The sequence below is a fragment of the Gymnodraco acuticeps genome, unplaced genomic scaffold, assembly GCF_902827175.1.
Source record: "Gymnodraco acuticeps unplaced genomic scaffold, fGymAcu1.1, whole genome shotgun sequence".
Classification (NCBI taxonomy): domain Eukaryota; kingdom Metazoa; phylum Chordata; class Actinopteri; order Perciformes; family Bathydraconidae; genus Gymnodraco; species Gymnodraco acuticeps.
Window position 1 is genome coordinate 756,131 of NW_022990856.1, and position 16,111 is coordinate 772,241.

Below are 16,111 nucleotides of genomic sequence, written 5' to 3' on the forward strand. Positions count from 1 at the left end.
TAATAGGTATGATTTCTATTCACGAAGGCCCAGACCTGAAGAAGATCAAATCTGAAGTGCCTCTCCATGCTTTCCCTCTCTTCTACCACATCTCTTGTCAGCTCCCTTTTGTCCACCGTCCATCCCTCCATTTTGGGAAAGGCTAGCCAGTGTACTTCTATGAATAAATTACAGCTAAGACCTAACAATACAGTAACACATAACAAGATGGGAAGAGAGAAAGATGGTGAGAGACAGCTGAGGGGGGAGGAAGAGAGCACATCACTGGGGGTAAAAGTAGGTAAGGGACAAGGAGGGTAAAGGGAGAGAGAGGGGAGAGAAAGGAGAGAGGATGCCCACTTGGTCTCAGTTGTAATGTATTATGTATAAGAATAGGCAGTCCAACAAGAACAGGCATATGAGGAATATTCTCATATGCTCCAGCACACGTGTGCATGAAATGTGAACAAAGGGGCTCTTTATTTATACGCTATAAAAGCATCCAACAGGACTTTGCATTCCCTATATTTGGAGCTAATTAGTTATTTCTTAGATTACTTTTTCCATAATACAAAAAATGGGTCCAAAAAAGATTTTATAAGTATAATTTATCAAAGCATCACAAACATGAAAATTAAAAATTGTTACTTGAAGTACTCAAAGGCATAATCAGCATCTTGTTTACTCTCAATATCTGTTACCAGAAGCATTTTCTAAACCTTAACTAGGGCAATGTGCTGCATAACTTTAATCTATATGGCCTGTGAGTTTTTTAACGTGTGATTTAATGTGCAGTTCCTACTATAAATCCAGGTGTTACTGTCAGTATATTAAGAATATCAGTCACAGAAAGCACGAGAGCTGCTAAGCAGGATGAAGTGATGAGCATGTCCGATCTAGAGTGCTAAATCATCTGTATTTTTGTACGTTCTTGTCAGAAATCGTTGCACAATATTGATGCTGGCCTAATCCTGGGACGGTTCTGGAGTGCGTTTCCAGAAGCAAACGTTTTAGCCTAACTTTGCTGAGTTGTTGGCATTTCCGTCTTCTTTAGTTGATCAAGTTTGCAAGGAAAATATGCTCACAAGAAGGAATGTTTTGTAAAGCTTCAAATTGAATGATATACACTTCCCATCTCTTCAGGAATGCATCTCCAGCATACTAAAAACTGCAACAAATCTTTAAAAATGGGGAAATATTTGTAGGATTGAACTTCCTGGATTTCAGCGTCATTGCGAAGGACAATCCCCTGATTTCAAATCCTTTCTCTGTTGATGTGGAGGAGTGGAGGAGTACAGATAGTTGGAGCTTATTGAAATGCAATGTGATGATACTCTCTGAAGTCGCCACCTGCAGCTCTCAGACATCTACTGGGATTTGGAGCAGCCCAGATTCCCCCATTTGATGCGCCTTGCCAAAAGGATTTGGCTCTGTATGTGAGCAAACAGTCACCTGTGTGATGTATCCCACACATAAACAAAAATGAGCTCATCTATTGAAATTGAGGCGAGATTTGCTTTAACAAACACTGAGATTAAGAACAAAGGGGGAAGTAAAAGAACAGAGAGAAAACAAAAGAAAGCGAATAGTTTCTTTATGATGTATTTGAAATCAAAACACAAAAAGGGACTTTTACATATGACCTGCTCTCAGTATGTCTCTTCTACCACAGACTCTAGAAGTCCATGCACCCCTTTGTTTTGTTGTTTGTATCAGAGAATATTCATGTCCTTCTGCAACAGAACCAGTATGGCAGTCGACACCCACAATTTTCTTCTGCAGCCTGAGTTCCAAATGTTTTTATTGCAGTGGCAATTACAGTGGAGTTTATAGTTTAATTTACAAGCTAATGGGTTTGTTGTTGTAGTGAATTCCATTTGATACATCATGTCAACTTGATTTTGTTTCACAGATCAGAAGTCATGTTTGGCAAGACAACAAATTATGCTCTTCCTCAATGAGGGATGAAGTTTGTGTTCCCCATGATATCACCCTCTGAATACAGACAAGTATGGGAATTAATTGTAGAAGAGAATCTCCTCAATATAAATATACTACATCAACAACTGGAGGCTTGCATGGTGTCTTCCCTTTCGGCTATGATTTTGAAGTGCAGCTGTTTAAAAAACAGAGGTATGACTGGTAGTTTTCTTGTAGCAACTTTCTTGTTTGAAGTCTCTTACTTCCACTCCAAAACAGACTATCTGTCATATCTATCAAGTGGTGTGATTAACTGTGTGAAGACGACACAGCAGAAACACGATCAACGATGAGGCGGAACTATCATTCAAAGAAGGCCGGCACCAATCAGAACAGTTCCACCTCCTCATTACTGACTTTAAAATTGTTGGTGACATCAAAGCAGATTCTCAGACTGCCTTGTTAGGGACTGGCGAGCTCTGCCCTGATACAATCTCACCATGGAGAAAACAAGCACCGAAACGACACACACACATCCTCCCTCATCCTTACCGAAGGCCAAAAGACGAGGATGAAAGAGGCAGACAGTCAAGAGACGAGAGTGAGGTTGATGACTAAACAGACTGGTGCAGACGCAAAGAGAGAAAAAAATACACAAATACGAGAAAGACAAAAGAGATAAAAGCAAGTGTGCACTCTCTTAAGCATCAATCTACTCCACGGTGAGGAAGGTCCTCAACGAAGACTTTCAAAAGGTGCAATGGGTTTATCAAAGACTCTCCAGAGAATACAGAGGTTAGAGCTATGAAAGATACACAAGCTCTACATATTGACTTTGATGTTGAGAAGGAGGATGCACCTGGAGTCAAGATTATAACACACATGTACAGCTGTAGGCTCCATGTGGAGAAGAACATCACTACTACAATGTGTACAGAAGCACACATCTGGATACATGCAGCATCAACACAGGGTATATGCAGGAATCCTGAAGTCAAATGTAATACCTTTTAAGACCTTTTTTAAGACCCTTTCCATACATTTTAAGACCTCATCGCCACCGGTTACAGTGGCGACACACTTTACCTCACATTTACTACAGTATTGAATGTCCTTCCTCCTTATCTTCCAACCATTTGGACGCAGACTTGCATTTCCCCATAACGATGTTGTTTAACAACCGGCGTAAACGGACCTTCGCGCTATCAAGCAGTGAGCGTGCGATGTCCTGTTCAGATGACGTCAAATCCAACGGGATGCCATAAATAAACTACACAGAATCACACTACACACCTACGCAATGATTACATTCAGGCAAAGTTTAGAATACAACCTCTTTGGACAATTTATATACTTATTGAAAACAAGCTACAACATTTAATACCTTGGAAAATGCTGTTTAATACTTTTGAATAGCCATAATTTTCGCTAAATTGATTTATCAACTTTTAATACTTTTTAAGACCCCGCAGACACCCTGCAACAAAGTGTGTAAACGAACACAAACACACTAAACACAACTAGATAAACTGCACACTGACGTCTTACACACTAGTGTGGTGTTTCTTCTAAGGCGCTCATGTAGCGCTGTGCACATGGATGTAGATGTACTGTCTGTTTGTGCAGAAATGCATAAATACACGCACGTACAAACAGCACATAGATCCCTGCCAGAGCCCCTGTTGGCGGTTGTTCATTTTTTGCTAGTTGATTTAAAAAGGGAATATTTTAAGTAAAGTAAAGAGGGGGACAAAGTGAAAATGGTACAGGAGACAGAATGAAATAAGTAGTGGCTCTGTGTGTTTGTCGAGACAAGGGAAAGGTCACCAGTTAGAGTCATTGAAGATACAGACAATTGGGAAAAACAATTCAGACAAGCTACTTTGTTATAACTTTTTCAACGTCATTCGCATATATCTGCTACCCTGAGTTACGGGTAACAGCCAGAAAAGCAAACTGGCTTGCTGCAAAATGTGGAAATATAGAATTGGCTTTGTCATTGTCATTACCAGCAAACTGTTTGCACAGAGATACATCAAGCAACAAATGTATTATCCAATGGGTTTCTAGTCTGAGCTAGTGCTGGGTTAAAATGTTTTTCAGAAACGTAAATCAACCATTAGTAATTATTTTATCCCATCAACCATCTGAGACTTTCCATTGGACAACAAAACACAAGATAGCAGTTATTTAGTACACATTCAAACATCCCATACACACAATCCACATATTTTGCTGTCAGAACACAATACATATATTTCATTTTCATTTTATACATATTATATAAAGTTATTGTGCAATTTTGAACCAAGCCACACATTGTCAGAGGGTGGCTCCTAAGCCTGTAATTAGCATATCACAGGGCTGCTGCCTTAACACCCAATCAGACTGAGAACATACTGTCTGAATGCAAATCAATTCCATCCGCTTCAAACCAGCACCTCCGCAAGACTTCAAACAATTAGATACATCTGACAGTGTGGTGTGTGTGTGTGTGTGTGTGTGTATGACATGTGTGTGTGTGTGTGTGTGTGTGTGTGTGTGTGTGTGTGTGTGTGTGTGTGTGTGTGTGTGTGTGTGTGTGTGTGTGTGTGTTTGTGTGTGTGTGTGTAAATTGCAAATGTTTCTTTACCACACATATGTGGCTCGAGGTAGAGTGTGTTCCTATTGGAAAACTACGAGGCTCAAGGACAACCTTTGTTTATTTTGGAGCAGTTTATGGTCCCTTTACCACTGTGTTGCATGGGTGTACTAACATGTGAAACGACAGGTCAAACAAACAAGGGCACTCTCCAACCTTACACTACAATTTCGACCCTAAGTGTTAACCTACTCCAAAACACTACAGATGTGGCACTTAAAAACAAACTGTTGTTGGTAAAAAAAAAATAGGTTTGCAATGTATAGGTGTACACATTATAGAATGTAAAGCTGTTGGTGTACATCAACCACCTTCTGGTTATCTTGTGAATTGTTGTGAACATAACAGACTGTTAAAATTGGCTTAAATTATGCATGATTAAAATATTAGCTATCTTTTATGAGCTTTAAACTAGGATTGATAGCCAACAGACAAGTTACCCCAATGGAATATCAATAGGTCATATAATGAACTATTTAAATTATGTATCACCATTCACCACATATACTGTGTTGTTACCTCCATCCATACTAAATACTTCATAATTATTCAGAACATAACACAGAACCATTGTTGCTTATAGCAGAAGGCGATATCTATGTTTAGGGTCTGTATGTTGTCATTCTTAGTCTAGTTAGTATTTTCTGTTTATTTTCTGCAGCTTAAAATGACTAGCTATATATGTTTAAAGGATTATAGTTTTGCAAAACCTGTACTTAAAGTAAGTGCATCAAGCCTCTGACACGGTTAAATTAATGTGACTTGGTTTATACTACACTGTGCAACTTTAAAACCTCTGCTAGAAGCACTTAACATTTCTGCCCATCTGTATGTGGACCTGGTTGAGGAACAAATGAACTCAAGAGCACTCTGTGACAGTGTGGTATACATAGATGATTTAGAGCTTACATAATGTCCATTTCATGTTTTTAAAACCATCAGCTTTCTCTGAGAGGACTCTTTGATGTCTTTGGTGTATACCACCATAGTGTGCCTGACTCATGTTCAGAGTGTGTATGATCCCAGCTCTGAGGGTCTGTCTGCAGCTCAGCATACCTCCATATTGTTTTACACCTAAAAATACAGTGTGAATGTTTGCAATGCTATTATTCCCAGCATCAGCACTTGCTGCTGTACTGCCTGCGGCGAGTTTGCTTGTACAACAAAAACAATCCCATAATTATCATCATGTTCATCAGCTAATATGTAGTGTTTTCTGTGTGTCTATATTTCTAAGGGTTGGGTTTATACATTACTGTAATTAGAGATTGCAAAAGGAGGCATGTTATTTATTGGCTTTTACTTGGTATTCCTCAGGGATCAAATACTGGATTCATGCTATATTAATTTGATGCTGCCTTAAGATATGCACACATGTAGAGATGCTCTATATATACACACTTCATATTGTCCACACATACAGAACACTGTTTCCTTCCTTTGCCACAGATTAACAAAAAAACTGAAATGACTTTGCCCTTCAGACTTCCCCTGTACCCTCAAGTGCATTGTTCAACATTTCACAAAAATGAGGGTAATTTACTAATTTTCGACACTCAACCCTTAAATCACTAAAATGATTATTTTCATTCAACCTTGAATAGGTATTTATTTATCTGTCTTAATTACTGTGATTTCTAGTATTCTTACACTAATCAAAAGGTCAAAATCCCTCTAGTCTAAATCTTTTAAACACAGCAGCCAGGCAGACTAATATGACACAAGGTTCGATACAGTACACTATTGACTGTGAGGTTTCTTGACAAATTTAAATATTTTACTGATACATTGAAATCCTTACATGGCAGTGTTTTCTAGTAATGTTGTCTCTGTGATTTTTCAGGAATGGACTTGGTGACCAGGTTTTGTGGTCAGGCTGTGGATCGCCCTCCCTGAGGAATTGTAAACTATTTTAAAGCAACAGGATTCTCACGATCTATTTTTATTCTTTCTTATTTTAAAGCTTGACAACGTGCAGCCTACAGTACAGTATGATGAACAGTATGCAACCATATTCCCAGAAAAAAAAGAGAAGGAAAGAAAACTGGAAAAACATTCAACAAAAGTGTGCAGCAGTCCTGTCAAATGCAGCAGTCACAAACAAAATGTACAGTACATACAAAATAGTACATCAAAATGTATTGATTCTCAACACTGGAAAACACACCTTTAGGACTAACGAATTATAATACGCCCATATGTTGGGTAACCTGTGACACCATTAGTTGCCAGGCCACCTGGACAACTCTTTGGATGAAACACATGCCCTTCATCTATCAAGCCATCTCAAGCCTTTCCTTTCTCCGTCGCACCTGTCCCCCTCTCTGTCTCTGGCTGGCAGGTGAGATTTCAAAGGTAGAGAGGTAGTAAGCAGAGAGGTGAGAAAATGAAAAGGCGAGGATACATGGATGGATGGAGACAGTGGCATACAAATGAGGTGATGAAGGTTGTACACACCCTCTCTGTCGGACATAGTGACAAATGAGTAAACCAATGCAGAACACTCAACAACAGGGGCCATTTATAGACGGTGAGGACAGACAGAAGCACAAACAGTCAATATTTTAGAGTCCATGTGACCAAATCAACATTTTCCATTTGGCAATCAGCTGTGTGTTAAAATACTGGATGTATAGGCTGCAGACAGAAATACAATAATAAAACAGTATATGTATGTGTGTGTCTACAAGTAGCTGTCTGTTAATGTATGCGTGTCTCTACAAGTCTGCATGTTCATATGCTGTAGAACGAATCATTTCATTGAGCTCTACAAGCATCACAAACCCCTGAATGTCCCAAATGCAACACTTACTGCCCGTCATGGCTTCATCTCTCTGTGAGTCAATCAATAAAGCTGATCGATAAGAAAAACCCCTGCAGTCAGGGCGAGAGGAACGGGAGCACAGGGCCACATTCTGCTACTCTACTGGAGAGGCCAACAATGGCGCAATAGCAACTCATGTGACAGCGTCGATATTACTTTGGCAAACAAACAGATAAATCTATAGTGATAAAACAATGACACTAATAACAGGGAAATGTCCATGTTCAAACAAGTACAAAACGAGAAAACATCTGTTAAATCTACAGCAGCAGCAACAACAGAAACAACAACTTTGGATTTAACCTCAGCAATGCATGATGAATAGCAATAATATCAGTAAGTAAAACCTTTAGAAAAACATAATTACATGAAGAAAAGAACCCATACTCCAAATGACAAACAAATAATCTAAACAGAGTCATGGGAGTCGCTGACCATTTGAGTCAGCTCATTTATACAAAATTAACACGAAAACCCTTTTGCTTTTACAAGAATGAAAAACAGGATGTGAAAAAAGTAAGCTCTTCTCACTCCACTGTGAATTTGTGAAATTTGGAGCTGTGTGAAAGAGTTTTTTGTGTCTCTCAGTTTGAGATGAATAAATAGTCTACTCCAGTCATCTTGTGTCATTTGAATCTCCTACTTCTTTTCAACATTTCCTTCAATAGTCTCTTTTCCTCCACATATAATTCCACTTCTGGATTTACTCTGACTACTGCTAAGTTTGTAAGTGCAGATATTAACAAGATAGCAGATACTAGGTCATTTTCACGTACAGTATAAACCCTGTAGTAGTTATAATATATATAAACTCTAAAATCACATAGCCCTCTCTGCTTTTTATACTGTAGCAATGACCTTGTGCGAATGGTTGGATTACTGAATGGACCTACTGGGCAGGCAGTGTCAGAGCCACCTGGTCTTTGCTTGCAAAATGCCACTTAAAGAGACATGTACCAGCCAGGAAGAGCAACACAATGACCATAAAGATATATAACATGACTACAAAGAGACAGAGAACAACAACAATAGATGCTTAACAACTTTGAAGTAAGCCCCTGCATGTGTTTGTGTCTCCTGCAACCTTCCTCCTGTCTGAAGAAAGACACAAAATGGTTGCATGCAAAAACAAAAGAATAAAGTCACACCTTAAGTAAAAATGATGTAGCTCTTCACACTGGAATTGCAATGACCTTCAAACGTAAGTAGTAAATGCATTCAAGCATTGAAGTGTCACACCAGATAAACCAAACTTAAACACAAACTCCAGTGGTAAAGTCGGATGTCACACTGCATTTTCTGTATGCAATATATTTGGCAGATTACGGCATATTTATTCAAGGTCATTTCTTCCTCAGGCTATAAGTAAAGAGGACACACACACACACACACACACACACACAGACATACACAAAGATCCATCCATCCATCCATCTTCTCCCGCTTATCCGTGGTCGGGTCGCGGGGGTAGCAGTTCCAGCAGAGAGCCCCAAACTTTCTTTTCCCTGGCGACATCAACCAGCTCTGACTGGGGGATCCCAAGGCGCATACACAAAGATGCCTATCAAAAAAGGAGGGAAACTTTGCGGTGTTTTATAATTAAACTGTGTCCCAAACGCAGCTGACTTCCCTCTAACACCAGTTAGCTGCTGATAAAAATACATTTAAATTACAGTCACACACGCAGTTGTGGCCGTCCCTTGGATTACTGACAGTAACACAAATATACCCATACATACACTGTTGCGCACACGCGCACAAGTACGCACATACACAAATACACAAACACCTGTCTGTGGCAACAGTCCATAGAGATAAGAAGGCTGACAGGAGCTGCAGGAGCCAAAGCCGGGAACCATGGGAGCTGTCTGGCTCATTTCCCTAGGACACCTCTAGGCTTACACACAAACACACAAACACACACATACACACACTTGGGGAATATTGTATTGACTTAAATTCACTCCCTGGAGCTGTACTCTTACCAAGACCATCATGCTATTCATCATCCTTCCTCTCACTGTAACACAACACGAAACAAGCTGCAGCTTTAATCTTTAACTTTTGAAATCTTAAACTAACTGTAAGTCTATCCTCCGTCCTTAAAATAACGCTTCCTAATAAGGTGTGAGAAACAGACATCACAAGTTACCAGCTAGCTAGGTTTTCTATTCTTGTTTTGAACCCACAATAGAAGCAGCAGAGATGGCATATCATATTAAGCAGTTTCTAGATATAACCCTGGAAAAGCACACATTCACTTCCGCAGAGATATTACATGAATGTTTTGAGGGTATTCATAGGGTGTTTCAGAGCTGTCCAGGTTGGGGATGTACTGGCTGAAAGAAAAGTATTCAAACAACTAAATTCAGCTAAAGCTAATGATTACATGGATGTCCACTCTGTTAATGATATGGAAAGTTGTTTTACATCTCATTACATAGAGTACACTCTAGTTAACATTAATGTTAAACCGCTTGTTGGCATTGCTAAATTAATGCATCCATCTCTTTCCCTCCAGCTACACACGCAGAGTAAAGTAAGGCCTTGTTATGGCATGTATAAAGTGCATTAGGTTGAATCAATTTGGTGCAGTAATGTAGATTAAGTCCCCACGCTATGTGCACCTGTTTTTATTTGCATTTCCTTCTTGATTTAACTTGAATATACACCAGACTTTCCCACCATCATGGTGCATGGACTTCCATAAGAAACCCCTCATAAATTAGTAATTATTAACCGACGCTCCTTCAGCTGCACAATTGTTATGCTTTAAGATATTAGACTGTACTTTAACCGTTAAATAACTAATTACATGTGTGTCCACCAGGCATTCTGGTTTCCTCCCCAGTCTAAATACACACTTTGTAGATGTGCTGAAGACTTTAAATTAGCCACAGGATTAAATGCACAGATGTAAACTCTAAAACTATTTATACTGTTCTAATTCAGCCTATTAGTGGCACGTTGTTTTATTAAACTCAAAAGCAGTACGTGTGGCAGGGTTGGGAAGGTCTGTTATCTACTGTATATTTGTATTGTAGGTTATCTCTCCACGATAACCTCAAATGCGATGTGTGGTTACATTCTAGTAAGCTATGTTTCTGAGAAAATAAATCCTTCCTAATTCCTTCAGTTTGTTATGGCCAGCCAGAGACACAAATCAGAGCCGGAGGAAATGCAGAGCTTTCTCTTTGCAATCAGGAACAAAACACTTGACCAGTTATTGGATTCACTTAAAGGCCCTGACACACCAGGCCGATTTCGGCTGTTTTCGTAAATCGGGAGACGAAGCGTGTCCTGTCGCCCAAACTCAATTTGGTGTGTCCCGCACCGTCGACCGTGACACGCCTTATTTGGACTGCCTGTCCCGATCATGGTCCCGATGCAACATGTTGAATCGGCCATGCATCGGGTCTGGCAGTCGGACCAAACAATCACTCTGATTGGCTGTTCAGCTAGCGAATCAGTGCATGAGAAGCGAAACGGAAGTGAGGGACGTAAACAAACGATTTAAGAAGGCACACACAGACTGATATTCATTTCCATCTCATCATGGCGATCTGGAATGACGGAAACGAAGACCTGCTCATCACATTGATCCAGGAGAGGCCAGCTCTGTACGACATCACAGAGAAAAGGTACTCGAACCGAGTAGTGAAAACCGGACTCTGGCGAGAGATTGAAACGCAACTTGGTTTCTCGGGTAAGATTATCTTTTTCATCAATTGAGCTCTTTAGCAGATATTGTTGGCTTTTTATTGTTTGTCAGCGTACAGTGACGTTAACGTGAAATGCAATTTGTTATTTCAACCTTGTGTTTTGTTGTTATCTTGTTGCTAGCTGTGCAGTTTGGCACTGCATATAGATATGAATTGGACATGCTAACTAGCCACAATGCTTACATCGTTTATTTGTGTGCTTCAGAGAAAGAGCTGAGGAAGAAGTGGGATTCTCTGCGAACCCAGTACACCCGGTACAGGAGACTTGCCCCTTCGGGTAGTTGTGGAGCACCAAAGACGGGCAGACAGCAGTGGATCATAACCAGGCTGCAGTTTGCACACGCTATTTGTTGTTGTTTATATCACGCAGTCTGTTCTTCTTCTCTGTCTTCCGGTTGTTGCCTATTTTTAATGACGAATACACACTACCGCCGCCTGCTGGTAAGGAGAGTTATTGCCACTCACGCACTGAAGTCTTTGCGGTGTGTTCCCGTGCGACACATGGCCAAGACACAGGAGAACACCGCGACGCAACAGCCGACGTCGGTGTCGGCGAGTCCTCTGGTGACTGCTTGGTGTGTCAGGGCCTTAAGACCCCCAAACCCAGATTCCTAAAGTTAATTGATTAAAGCTGCTGTTTCATCAAAGCCCTATAAAGCTTAATCTCTATTACAAATATGCCAGTGGTGATGTATGAATGTAAAGCTTGGTGTGAGAGTGTGAAAGAAGATTGAATGTTTGTAACACACATTTAATCTTCACTCACACTCTTGACCTCTGACTAATTATTATAGAAAGAGATTTCTTTTTTAAACATTTACTCATCTTTCGAACTGATGATTCAGCTGAAAGTGTTTCAAGGCATCCAGGCTTTGCCAGTCATCTCTTAATATTCATGCAGAAAATTAATGGGGGCATGCAACCAAAAATGATGTGCTTAATTTGCACTTTAACTGGAGGACAGGAGTTTCTGCCATGGATGTGCACAGCTCCTTAATTTAATTAATTTCTACATTGTATTTATTTGAATGTTAAACAGTCAGTGATCTTGTCTGTAAAAACAAATTGTACATTATGTTTATCTACTGCTGGCTAGTAAACATACTGTGTGTTTCAGTAGTTAGAGTGTGTATGTTGGACCTTTAGCTGAATACTTAACATACATTCATAGACTCAGAGAGAATAATCAAAATGCAGTTACTGTAAGTCAGTGAATAATTTTAAGCCAAATATTTTTGCTGAAGCACACACATTCTATAGATACACAAACAAACATAAATGCAAGCAGATCACAATGGTTTCCCCTGCATACTCTTTATCTGCCTCTATCCTCTGTCTCTTCTCTCTCTGAATATTTTAGTATTGATGAGCCCATTACTGATAACACATTGCAACATCAGCATCCTCTCTCTATCATTCTCTCTCTCTCTCTCTCTCTCAAACACACACACACACACACACACACACACACACACACACACACACACACACACACACACACACACACACTCACTCACCAAGAATCAGGTTACAACTCTGCTGCTGCCATGTACTTTTGTGTGTGTGTGTGTGGCAAGAGGCTTGGGGATCTGGCTTCCTGGCGTCAGTCCAGTAAATTGCACTATTTATCAGGCTGCAGACCGTTCACATGCTCACCCTCTGGCACACCATTGACTGCTAAAATGATAGCATGGTAAACGAAGTGCATTGAATATTAACGTGTCGTCTTCAAATCGCTGTTTCAAACAGCAAACACATAGAACATAAACAATTACAAAGCGAGGAAGAACAGAGGTTCAAGCTCAGATTGATTTCATGGATGTGATTTATAAGACTTGGTCAATACTTGTGATGGATAACTGGATCTTGAAGCTACAACCCAAGGATCTGGAAAAGCATCATTATGATGGAAACACAAAAGGATGTGGATGTTTCTCTGGAACATATCCGGAAAGGTACAGGCACGACGTCGGCTCTTGTGTATCTCATGACAGCATCACACTTTGTGAGCTTAACAGATCACAAATGCTAAGTCCCCAAGTCAAAAGACACTCCAGCTTGAGGGGAAACCAGCTCCTGAAACTAATTGTATGTGAAAGATCACTGACTGGCAGACTCATTATCCCTGCACAACTCTGGTTATTTTCTCCTACAATGGCCAACAAATGCCCAATGTAAGAAGCTTAGATTTTTTACTGACAAGCGCTGGTGACGTTAATAAAAGTCATTATCCCCCAGTGATTTCCCTTATTGAAATTAAACCAATAATGAAGGAGGAGCACATTCGATTAGGATTTCTTTTTTACTTTGAGGCAAAAAGGGGTTGAAACTTGATCTGAGGGAAATGTCTCCAATATTTTGTGCAATCAGCGTATAATGGCATCACATATTATAAGCTGCAAATTATGCTATTCAACCACTAGAGAGATGGAGGGAAGTTATTCATTAAAATAAAGCACAGAGTATAGACATCAGGATGCCTCCTGGGGGAAGCTCTCAGCATAGTAGGTGGATGCTGTTTGATCAGACCCGTGTTTTGATCATAATCACTAGACTCAGTGCAAATTAGTCACTTAATTTATGAGCAAGCGTTGCGTGTTTTCCTGGCAAACTTTAAAAATGAAGATGGCTCTAAAGTAGTTAATAGGCTTACATTTAGCTGAACTCACTTCTGGCCCTGACATTCAAAAGTATTTTTTCCTGTAGAGGTGTCACTTGAGAAGTCATGACTAACCAACACAGACTGGACAACAACACAACAGCTGCGACAATTACCACCAATTTGAACCCCGAGACGTTTTCAACACATACGGTAGTAAACACTATAAGCATGGAGATGGGATGCATTGCTGGGATGCTTCATTGCATTAATACGATTGTGTAAGGCTCCTTTGATCCACATCACACATTTGCTTTATGTGAAAACTCCTTATCTCCCAAATGTCAACTTTTCATGAACAAGGAAAACAGCCTTAGGGTCTAGAATGAACATTAACGCTATAAAAAGGCTGGTTTTAAGAAGTGTGAAGATGAATGTTTGGTGTGTCAAACTACGCATAAAGGGTAAGTATCTAACAACTAGAGAAATCCCCCATTCCTCTGTCTCCTACGAAATGATGTTCTTAACTTGGTTATGTAAAAGATCATTACCTGGCTTAAAATAAGTTGCGTTACATTATTTAACACATAGATATATATTAAGAAAAGTGAGTGACTTTTGGTCTCTCACGGGTATGGACACAGGTTTCCTGAATCAAAGTATTGTGTTCAAACTAAGCTCCTTGGATGAGTTTTTAACCAATAATGCTAAGAATGGTAAGAAATGTTGCGTTGCCAGGTTGGAACACATTATTTTAGCTGCTGTTTATAATCTTTTATGGGTTAAAGAGTAATCAGTTAATAAACTAGTCAGTGGGTAATAACCAAAACATTTTGATTCAGTGTTCACAAGGTAAGAATACTTAAACTCAACCTGTGAACCCAAAAGCTTGTTTTATGAATTGCCTATAACTGATCTGTAAAAAAGTTGTAATAACTTATTGATAATGCTTTAAGTTCCAGCATATTACAGACTTTTTATAAAGGGTGCCTTGTTTTAAAATGGCTGGATTGTCAGTGGCCAAACAGTACTTTAGAATAAAGTGGTTTGCTCAAAGTAATCCCTTACATAAACACATGAACATAGCAATTGAGAGAAAGTAATTATGAGGGCTATATGCATGAACTGTATCAGTCCCAGCAGGGATATTAGAGGGAGAGTATGCCTATCAGAGCAGCTGCTGTTATTCTTACCTTGGAACACACGATAAGGTCACTGAGCTCTCTGCAGACTATAGACAGATATTACAGTGTGATGGAGGTGAGCTACACACACCGGTTTACACCGACAGCCGGCTGAACGGTTCACCTGGGGTCCTCAGAGCCTCTGTCAGGGGGGATAACGACACCCAGCAGGGTGACACACACACTCCATCAGGCTCTGTTCATATCTGGCGTAATGCTAAGCGCAATGTGCCTCGTCCAGTGTGTTCTGAAGTGGCAAGAAGATACAACTCACAGACATAGTTATTAAACACACTTACATCTCGGAGGACGGTGGCTGGCTACGGCAGAGGAGCGCGTGTCCGCACGCTTGTCCCATGGCGCATCCTGCCTCGCACCTCCCCGGTTAACCCAAACAGCTGCAGTCGGGAGGAAGTGGGGGGGCTGCCTGTGTGCTGGGTGAAGGAGGATAGCCGGTGGTCGGATGGATAAATAGGTTGGAGGGTCTGCTCCCCTCTGTATGCGTCTGCTTCTCTCCGGTCTGCTGTCTCCTCTCGAGCTCTGACAGCGTGCCGGGATTGGTCGGGATCCGGTAACTGATACTCGCGCAATGGTGAGCGAGGATATAACGGAGGGAGAGAGAGAGGGAGAGAGAGAGGGAGAGGGCACTCAGACGGTACTTTAACGCTTAACACCACATGGACACATCAACAGCACCACTTCATCCGTGAAAATGAAAGTCGTGTTGTAAAAATGCAACTTTCACGGTGTATCTTCCCACCCCAGCTGCGCTTTTTCACACAACTCCCACACACTTCTTCTTCTTCTTCTTCTTTCTTCATAAACTGTATAGCCATACTGTAGATCTGAGATAATGACTTGAAGTAGTTTTCTCTGTCTTCCCAAACAGAGGAGATCTATAGTGCTGACAGGGATCCACTGTAAAACCACATGTTGCACTAAACTGCAGTGTGCCTATCTCAGGACACAGGTCTCAAGGTCCAACACATATCTTCTGCCTTATATGGCCTTCCCACTACAGACAAGGAAACAGCAGGGATTCACTACAAGAGCTATGCCTAGTGAAACAGGAGCCCTTTACATGTTTGTTGACATTCAAGGCCTATAAATATCCCCAAGTGGCTTCAGATGTCCGGTGTTTTACATTCTCAAGACCCAGTTAGAATTTTAGGACAACATATTCGTGCAAGAAAAACAGAAAATCAGTATTTTATGTTTTAAAAAGGAAGATCGGAACAAATT

The 16,111-nt window shown here is 40.4% G+C and overlaps 1 protein-coding gene across 1 annotated transcript in view; it reads right to left on the bottom strand.

Moving 5' to 3' along the window:
* Positions 1–15,805, bottom strand: part of LOC117557401 (cGMP-dependent 3',5'-cyclic phosphodiesterase) — a 157,987-nt gene extending 142,182 nt beyond the window's left edge. The window contains exon 1 of the mRNA XM_034233237.1: positions 15,169–15,805. Within this exon, the coding sequence (XP_034089128.1) occupies positions 15,169–15,227 (59 nt within the window). The 5' untranslated portion in view covers positions 15,228–15,805. The remainder of the gene's footprint in view (positions 1–15,168) is intronic.
* Between the last annotated feature and the right edge of the window lie 306 nt (positions 15,806–16,111).